Source organism: Crocodylus porosus, unplaced genomic scaffold, assembly GCF_001723895.1.
Source record: "Crocodylus porosus isolate Cpor-Errol unplaced genomic scaffold, CroPor_comp1, whole genome shotgun sequence".
NCBI lineage: Eukaryota > Metazoa > Chordata > Crocodylia > Crocodylidae > Crocodylus > Crocodylus porosus.
This window is the reverse complement of record NW_017728949.1, coordinates 38,038,828-38,048,472: the sequence shown is the minus strand read 5'-3', so window position 1 is coordinate 38,048,472 and position 9,645 is coordinate 38,038,828. Positions and strand designations below refer to the sequence as shown.

General features: G+C 38.6%; 1 protein-coding gene across 1 annotated transcript in view; it reads left to right on the top strand.

The window, feature by feature from the left end:
• The first annotated feature begins 1,085 nt into the window (after positions 1 to 1,085).
• DFNB59 (deafness, autosomal recessive 59) overlaps positions 1,086 to 9,645 on the top strand; it is a 13,655-nt gene continuing 5,095 nt past the window's right edge. The window contains exons 1-4 of the mRNA XM_019554694.1: positions 1,086 to 2,595; positions 5,325 to 5,520; positions 7,255 to 7,396; positions 9,402 to 9,519. Of these exons, the coding sequence (XP_019410239.1) occupies positions 2,385 to 2,595; positions 5,325 to 5,520; positions 7,255 to 7,396; positions 9,402 to 9,519 (667 nt within the window). The 5' untranslated portion in view covers positions 1,086 to 2,384. The remainder of the gene's footprint in view (positions 2,596 to 5,324; positions 5,521 to 7,254; positions 7,397 to 9,401; positions 9,520 to 9,645) is intronic.

Sequence of the window (9,645 nt, the reverse complement as noted above, 5' to 3'; positions counted from 1 at the left end):
GAACATGCAGATTTATCATGTCTACAAGGCATAACAGAGCTTTAAAGAACTCATGGGCAGAATCTACTAATGTATTTACTAGGACACTTCTGTAATCACCCCCTGTCGCAGGAATGGGGACCTCAAGCAAAGACTGCTCACACATGCACATGTGCAGGCCTAGAAACATTGTGTTCATCTTGTTTGGGAAGTGAACTACATCTCCCCTGCCCCTGTCCCCCTCTTCCCTTTCCTAACTGGCCAGCAGCACTGTCGAAAGCTAGGTGAGGTCCCCAGCACTTCTGGGGGTAAGAACAGGTACCTGTGAGCCAAGAACAACTGGTGCCTCCCAAGGCTGGGGGAGAACACAATTTGTGGGCTGCGGCGGTGGTGGAGGGATGGTGATTCGCGACCGCCTGCAGAAGCTGTGGGTGGGGAGGGGGTGGCAAGTGGCAGAAGCCAGCGGCAGCAGTGGCAAGTGGCCACCACCCATAGAAGCCAACGCTGGCGTCAGCCAATCTCAGGGCGGGGGGCACATGCTGCCCCCCCTGCCGGTGTTCCCTGTATGAGTTACCTATACTGTGAGCAGCTGAGCTCTGAGCTCCTGCCCCTTGTGCCACCACACCCCCCACAAAGGCTGCATCAGCTGCCTGAGGTAAAGCGTTATAGGGGATCCTTCCCCCCATCCTGTCATGTAGGGGAGAGTGCACAGGATCTCCCTTAGGGGAGAGAGTGAGGTGCAGCACCCCCTCCACCAGGGCATAGGTGCTTCCACTTATGAAAAGACTAATACACACCACAGGCACCCACGTAGGATCGTCCTCATAGAGAGGTGTGTGGCAATAGGTCCCACTTGCATAGGTAGAAGAGCCCACCCTGGGGAGAGGGTTCCCCAAGGTGATCCACATACCAACATGTTCCCCTCCTTGGGGAAGGCACCATAAGGGAGGGGGATCTGGCCTGTGGGATGGATCCAGCCCACCTAGTCTAGTAGGCTACCAGCAGTGAGGGATTGCGGGGTATGACCTGCTGCAGAATTCAGGGCTCCCAAGCAGGAAGGAGTGAGCAAGGGCTGCCAGACCTACACCTCCTATCCCAGATCCACCTCAGCTGGTACTGGCCCAACAGATCTAGCCTGCACTGAGGGCCCAGTCTGATCCTGACCTGCAGCCTGGTGTGAGCTTGCTACCCCTGTTGTGTGGCAGTTGCATGCACACAGGACTCCCTTTGGGAGAAAGTAAGGTACAGCAATTTCATTCTTACATACCACATGTGCAGACACACACAGAACTACCTCTTGTAGGTAGAGCCATGTATAGTATCTTCCTTTGTACACAAATGCCCCCCCCACCTTGGGAGAAAAATGCTGTACGATAAAGATAATGCCCCAGACAGACAATAAAATGTTATGTCCCACTCTGCAGAAACACTGAGCTACTAGCAAATCCTCCCTTCCCTCCACACACATTTCTAGGAAAAGGTGTCAACATAAGGCAAAATACCCAGAAATATCAAAATACTCCAAACACATGCAATAAAATACATACACTAAGGCAGAGATAAAATACTTTGCAATATCCTTTCCCTTTAAGAACAGAAAATAATATACATACTGGACCTCCCCATCCAAATGCACACGCCTAGCAAGAAAGACTGTAAATTCCAGTGAAGTATCCCTGGCAAAACCATTATATACAAAACAGAATCTCTCTTCCTCACCCCAAGGAAGAACTCACACACAGTAAAAGCCCCACAGCTGTAGGTAAAGTCTTGTCTATACTTCAGCAAAGGAAGGTTTGAAGGACCAAGAGAACATTTTATTCTGTCTGGGCTGAGTTCTGTACCCATCTATTATGCAACTACTACTGAAAGGAAATACTACCTTAGATGAGATAACAGCCTTCATAGCTCTGTAACTCAGGAGGCCTGCTAAGATGAATTTAGATTGCATAGCCCATTTTTGGTAAGCACTTCAGACTCGCACTGCATGGCAGGTACAAACAGTCAATATGTCATTATCATTGGAAACCCAAGAAAAAGAATTTAGAAGCCTCTTTTTATTCGAAAGTTATCATGATTTTCAAACAATAGTTGTCAGCTACTAAAGAAAAGGCAATCATTTCCCTATCAGTTTACACAGTTAATGTATTATTCAGTATACTGGATTAGATGACATAATTGAAGGAAGTTGGGAGAGTTCTTGAACAATACACTGGAAGCTGGCTTGTTAAGCCATTATTGATTCTCTTCTCCAAGTAAAACATACCTAGCTTTACAACAAAGTTTAACATTAGGTTTAGCCTCAGGCTAATTAATTTACAATATCATTACAAAAGGTTTCAACATGGGTATGAGATCTGGAAATTGCAGGTGATACAGCGCTTTTTTATTACTACTACCATAATATGTTTGCTGCTGCTACCAAAAATTTTGTTAAGCAGGTTGATGATGGAGGGAGATTAATTCCTGTTCCTAGTCTCAGTGAAGCTGACAAATACCAACCTTTGAGCCTTGTTATTAAGAAGAGAACGTGTTTTCTTTCAAAAAAATCTAAATTTGCTTCAACACCTTTCACCTTAAAAGACATTCTTCAGGGAGAGAAAGAAATTTCTTCAGGTATGTTTTTTGTCCTTCTTTAAATCCTATAAAATAATATTTTGCAGTAAATGTAGAACTATAGTAATATGTGGAAATCATAAATAACATGAGGCAGTATTAGTATACTTATCAGAGAATTACCTTAATGAGTTATGTAATACACTCATGGAATGGAGGAGTAAATTATAAACATTGTTGGACTTTAATAAAAAGTTAAAGCTGCACTTCTATGATTACTAGGTGTCTAAAGGAAGGCACCACAGTCAGCCCAATGAAATGGACTAAATATCTAAAGTTTCCAAAAACAAGTTTAAAAATCCATTTAATATATTAATAAAATTAAAGTGTAATTCAACCTTATGTTTGTTTACAAAGTATGACTACAGAAGAGTCCTCATAAATACATTAATATATCTTGCCTATGACTTACTTAAAGTTCCATTATTTCTTATAGACATTATAAATACACATATTCAATAGTATTTACTAGTGACAAAAAATACTAGCCTCAATCCTATAGTTGGTTTATATGAATGAACGCTTGTATTGCCTCTGTTAATAGAGCTCAGCACGGGGCCAAGAACTTACCGATACTGATCTGATTTAATCCTTTTTATATAAGATGTTATAAAATTATAATTTCTTTTTATTCATTTTCCTGTTTCATTAATTTTACACAGACATTTAAGGAATGTAATTGCTTCTAGATATAAAGTTTAATAAGTCTTAAGGGGAGACACTGTCATAGCACGTATACATTTCGACTATAGTGCCTATATTCTCCCTCACAGAGCCACATAACTAACAGCTATCTATAGTGTTGCTTTATATTCTAAAATAAAAAAGTGAAATCAATTTTAGAAACTTAGCGTTAATAAACGACTTAGTAAGACAACCCAATGAATTCACATGCAGGAGGGAACATCTGTAGGAAAAAAATGTATTTCAGGATTACAAGGAAACTTGACAGAAAAATAAGTGTTAAATCCTTATACTGATGAGTAATATATTCATCAGTACACTGATAAATCCTCATACCGATGAGAAAGTCAGTTGGATTATTTGTGTAAGTTAAAGCTGCAAAAGACTTGTAAACCTTTGAAAAAATTGAGAATACTTGGATACTCTTTAAAGTAAGGGTGAGGTGTCATGAAGAGAATTTATTTTGATTTACATTAAGAATTTTAAAATCTGTTTTCTAATTTTGTGTGACAAAGATGTATTTTTGATGACAGATATATGTACTGATGACCGATACGTATAGGTACAATCCATTTAGCCTTATGAGAACATGTATAAAATATTTTATTGAAAATTTAACTGGAAGATTTGATCTCAATAACCTTAAAATGTCACTGTATCCAGTAGACTACAAGGTTTTAATTAACAGATATATAGATTTAACCCAAGACCCTCAAAGACTTTTAGATGCCTCACTCATCTCACTCATTTCAGATTCTGGGTCTTAGGCATAATATTTTGATCTTTAGTAGGTTCTTGTTTTTCCAGTCAGTCTAACAGAAAAAATACCTTATATATAACTAGGAAAAGATTACTTAAAAATATTATTGGGGATTAAAATTCCCTACTTTGTTGCAAGATCCATGTTTCTGCAAAATTTCAAGAAAGTTAGATTTGGTTTGCTTTATAGTTTGCTACTTTTTTAAAAATGGATCAAGTGGATTCTAATTTCCATCACGTGATAAGGGCCAGGAAGCACATATGGTATGTTACCATCAGTTCTTTGTATTACAAATTCAACTCTATTGCTGCTACTGAAAAATTCAGAACTTACTAAAATAAATTTTACTTTGGATAATATTACATGGGACTTCACAGCAACTAAGATAGTTTTTTCCCATTGTAATTTTTGCACTATCATGAGCCTCCATGAAAAATGCTATGAGGACGGCAACATGTTCTGTAGATATGGCACTAGGTTACGTGTCTATAGAGACTAAGTTTTGTTTTTTGGGTTAGACATTGACATATCGTGTGAATTTGAACAAGTCACTTCCTTTGTGCTTAAGGTTCTCCCTTTACAAAAGTAGATAAGACATAATCCTCAATTTATAAAGTGCTCTTATATTTATGGATGAAAAATAGATAATAATATAATCATGGGCAACTGGTGCCTCCTGAGTCAGGAGGGCACTTGTCCACACAGAAGCCAGTAAGTGACGGGGTGGGGGGGATCCCCGTGTGGCTGATTGTGCTGACCTGGGGAAGGTGTCCCTGGGGCCAATTATGCTGACCTGGAAGTGCCAGGGGCATGCCCAGAAATGCCAGGGGTGCTTCTCCTGGTGCCCCCACTCCGTGGCTGGCACTCTCGGGGTGGGGGGCAGCACTCCCACCTGCCCCCCCCACCCATCACCTAAGTGGAAAATGCTGACTTTCAGGGGGTGGACCAGTGGTCTCAGGGGGGTACATGTGCACCCCCTACATGTGGCCACTGAATAGTCATTATTGATGATTAGCTTCCTCTATTTCTTTGTATTTCATTACAAAGGAATGAATGCCAGTACTTGGTACTGTGAGAGTGATGCAACCTGTTCTTTCATTTAAAGTTTTGGTAAAACTAATGACAATTATGTCAAACTCCCTTATATTACTGACATAATTATCAGCCATTTGATGGCTGAATATTCAGATATTATTTTGTTTATAACCTGAGAATTTCTACTTTATCATATTGTACCTGAACATGAGAGTGTTTTCCAAAATAGAAAATATCCTCTTTTCCTCAGGTGTTTCATCCTATCAGTTGTTGAACTATGAGGACAAATCAGATCTTTCTCTGAATGGTAAACGAGGAAATCAGATAATGAATGATGTCGGGGTCAATATTGATGGATCAGATTCTGTTGCAGTTAAAGCTTCATTTGGCATAGTGACCAAACATGAGGTTGAAGTACCAACATTGCTTAAAGAACTTACTACTAGGTTAGTACTACATTTTTATATACTTAGCCTACCTGACTCTATAATTAGATTATAGGAAATTTCATTGCAGTCTTGTTTCTTATTCCATTAATATAATATTGTGCTTTTTATTGAATAAGTCAAAGAATAAAATTCACTATCAAATCCTTAATAAATGCTTGGATTATAAGGTCAGAAGGGACTACTATGATCAGCAGTTCTAACCATCTACATAGCACAAATGGTGGGACTTTCCTGAATTGATCCCTGTTTGAATTAATATATATATTTAAGCAAATATCCAATATTGATTTTAAAATGTCCAGTGATCAAAAATCCCGCACAAACATTGGTAATTTATTCCATTTAGTATCACTGTTAAACATTAGCACTTTATTTTGAACAGACTTGTATAGCTTCTGATTCCAGTCAGAAGCTATACAAGTTTCTGGGTCTTGTTATATTTCTATTTGTCAGATCAGCCATATGCTACTAAAGATCATTTCTCTATGTAGATATTTATGGAATGTAATCAAATCTCTCCCTTAACCTTCACTTTGATAAGCTAAATACATTAACTCCTTCAGTATTTTTCTGTAAAGAATGTTTCTAATCATTCTTAAGGTTCTTCTCTGAATCCCTTCCAATTTTTCATCATCCTTCTTTAGTTGTGGATGCTGGAACTGACTGCACTGTTCATAAAACTGGGGCACAAGTGCCAAACACAGAGTAATATAACCTCTCTGCTGTCAATTTGTATTCCTCTGTTTATACAACCAAGGATTGCATTAACTCTTTTGACCATAGCTTCCCACTGGAAGCTCATGGTCAACTGATTATCCACTTTGAAAGTTGTCTTTCTAGAATTACTGCTTTCCAGGATGGAGTCCTTGCATCCTGTAAGTATGGCTTGCATTCTTGTTCCTAGATATGTGACTTGACATTTGACCATAGTAAAATGGAAATGGTTTGCATGACCTACTTTCCCAAGCAATTTAGATTCCTCAGTATTCGTGGTTTGTCCTCCTTAGTTTTTACTTCTCCTTAAATTTATGAATATTTAATCAATAATTATTTTTTCCAGTTTTGTAATACAAGTTTAAAAACCTTTGGGCTAATAACCAGATCTTGCAAAACTCTCTAGAAACATATGTATTTGAGGATCATTTCCTGTTTATACTTCTGTTTTGAGATCTATCCGTTAGGCAGTTTTTACTAATTTAATATGTACCATATTTATTTTGCATAATTCTAGTTTCATAATCAAAATATTGTGTGGTATCAGATCAAATACCTTTCAGAAGCCGTAGTATACTGAATTAATCATATTTTCATTACCAATCAAGCATGTAATCTGGTCAAAACAGTTATCATATTAGATCTGTTTTTCATAAACTCATGTTGATTGATATTAATTATAATACTCTTCAATTCTTTATTAAGAGTCCTATATCAGGAGTTTCATTATTTTGGCCATGGTTAAGGTCAAAGTAACAGGTGTATAACTCCTTGAGTTATTTGTTTTAGCCTTTTTTTTAGTATTGACATACTTGCTATCTTTCTTCCATCTCAACTGAAAATTCCTAGTCTTCCAAGACTTACTGAAAATCAACACTCATATTCCAGAGACCTCCTCACTTAGCATTTTTCATCTGTACAGTGCAAGTTATCCAGATCTGCTGGTTTATAATGTCTGATTTTATTAGATGTTGTTTAATTTGATAATTATGTATGGATTCTTTCTGTTTATTTTAGAAAAATTAACTTTGATCATTGCCTCGTCCGTCAGGCAAGACAAAGTAGGAAGGAAGTTCTGTGTGTGGTAATGGAAAGTATTAGAACAACACGGCAATGCTCATTATCTGTCCATGCTGGAATGCGTGGGGAAACAATGAGGGTAAATATGTTTGACAGATGTCTCTCACTAAAGAGAAAATAGTAGAATTCTTTTTGTAGTTGTTTGTTGCCAGATTTTTACTGAGTTTATACTGGTGTAAACCCAGAGCAATTTTAATAGAAGTCATTGGAGTTGCATTGATGTAAATGATATGGTCCTCTGTTTCTTCTGGGTTGTTTGGTTTTTTTTGTGTGGAGTGTAGAGTAATTCCTACAACACTTTTAGGATCTTTGAGTGTCATCCTGACCTTAGGAAGAGCAAAACTCCCATTAACTTTAATGCTGTCAGGATTTTAGCTCTGTTCATTTAGTATTGGCTTTGTACCACAATTATATCATCTGTATAAAAATATGAATGCACAGTCTTCAATTAGAAAACATGCTTTCAAGTCAGATTCTGTATGAGAGGAGAGGACAGATCACTAAAAATGAAAGGAAGGGAGGAGACATGATGGTGGTGCTGGCAAAGGCCATGGTGATCTGTTCTGAGTTGTTGGAACCATTTTCTCCCAACCCATCTACACTGCTAATAGTTTATTTCTGATGCACCTGAGTGTGTGAGTGGGTAGGGCTTATTTTGTCAGTATCAGACTCAGGATATGGAAGGAAGCCATATAGACATAGCCTCAGTTAAGTCTAATGAAATCCGATTTTTGTCCCAGAAATATTCCTTAGAAATTACTGGGTAGCCATTCATAATGAACACAGTAAGTCACCTTTACTTGTGTAGTCCCCATTGCTGGTTAATTAGGCCTGAATATAAATGTAAATACAATTTCTCATTAAAAGGGAGCCTACTATAATGCTATAGATCAGGAAATACAGTCTGTAACACTATAATCAACAAAAAGCAAAGCAAATTCACTAAGAAAGATGGCACATTTGGGCTCAAGATCAGCACAGCTGAGTTTGAGAGTTTGGGGAGTAGGAACCACAGTGCTGGGGTCCTATTAAGGGATAAAAATTAGAGATGGAGAAGAGATAGAGTTGGAAGAAAGGGGATTTAGAAGTAGGTGGTGTATTACTGTTTTTCTGGAGAAAGGAGGTGGGAAATACCACAGCTTTGCATTTGAAAAAACAGGTTATCAGAAGCCAGCCCTGGGATCATTTTTAAATGGTATGTTGTTTCCACACATCTCTATGCTCTTGTAAATGTTAAACCTCTTTTGAAAACTTAAAAAAGCTATTTTTGACTGCCAAAGGAAGGTGAAAGTACCCCCGTTGTGTCTGTATGCCGGGAGCAGGGCTGGGCTGTATCACAAAACTTATGATACAGCCCAGCCCTGCTCCTAGCACTATTTTCAGAAAGGGAGGGGGTGAAGGAAGTAGGGGGAGCTAATTTTGAGGGCTGCCCAGCTGGTGTTGGAGGATGGGACGGGTGGATTGGAGCCCCCTTGAGTTGGGGAGCTCCAATCCACTTATCCAGCACAGGTTGAGGAAACTCTAGAACGGACCTCCCTCCTCTCCTCCTTCCCCTCCCTCCCTGAAAAGCACCAAGGTTTGGGGTGGGGGTGGGGGTGGCAGGGAGCTAGAGGAAGATGCATGCAGGGAGTCTTTCTCCCTGGATCAGCTCCAAATTGGAGCACAGTCCCTCACCCTCCTGACCTAACAGCTAATGTCTGTGGGGTCAGGAGGATCTGTCTAACTCATGGCACTTTCTGTAAACAGCCATGAGTTAGACTGGGGAGTTGAATATTTTGGATTGCTCATCCGAATCAAAATGAACCAATAATCCTGCAAGATTTGATCATCACTCATGTTTATGGATCAGGCACAAAACCTATGTTTCTATGCCCAGATTGGAAATTAGCTTGTTTTCTCTTCATCAGACAGTAGTGAAGTGTAGAACAGCAAGGATTCCATTAGTATGCTGATCAGCAGTGATAAAATTTCTTTACAGATTGAACTTGATTTTGTTTCTACTGCTGAATTTTTTTCAATATAGTTGTAATATAATCTCAGTTTAAAATATATTTATTTTAATATATTTCTTTTTTTAATCATAGTTTCACATTATCGAAGACCAGAATTATAAAGTACGGGACAAAGCTATTGTTTTTCCAGCACACACAACCATTGCATTTAGTGTATTTGAACTTTATATTCACTTGGATGGTAATTTTGGTAAGTGGCCTGTCTTTTAATTATTACTATTGACTATAGATAGTTTCATAGTTTCATAGTAGCTAGAGTCAGAAGGGACCTAGGTAGATCATCTAGTCCGACCCCCTGCCTTGGCAGGAAAGAGCA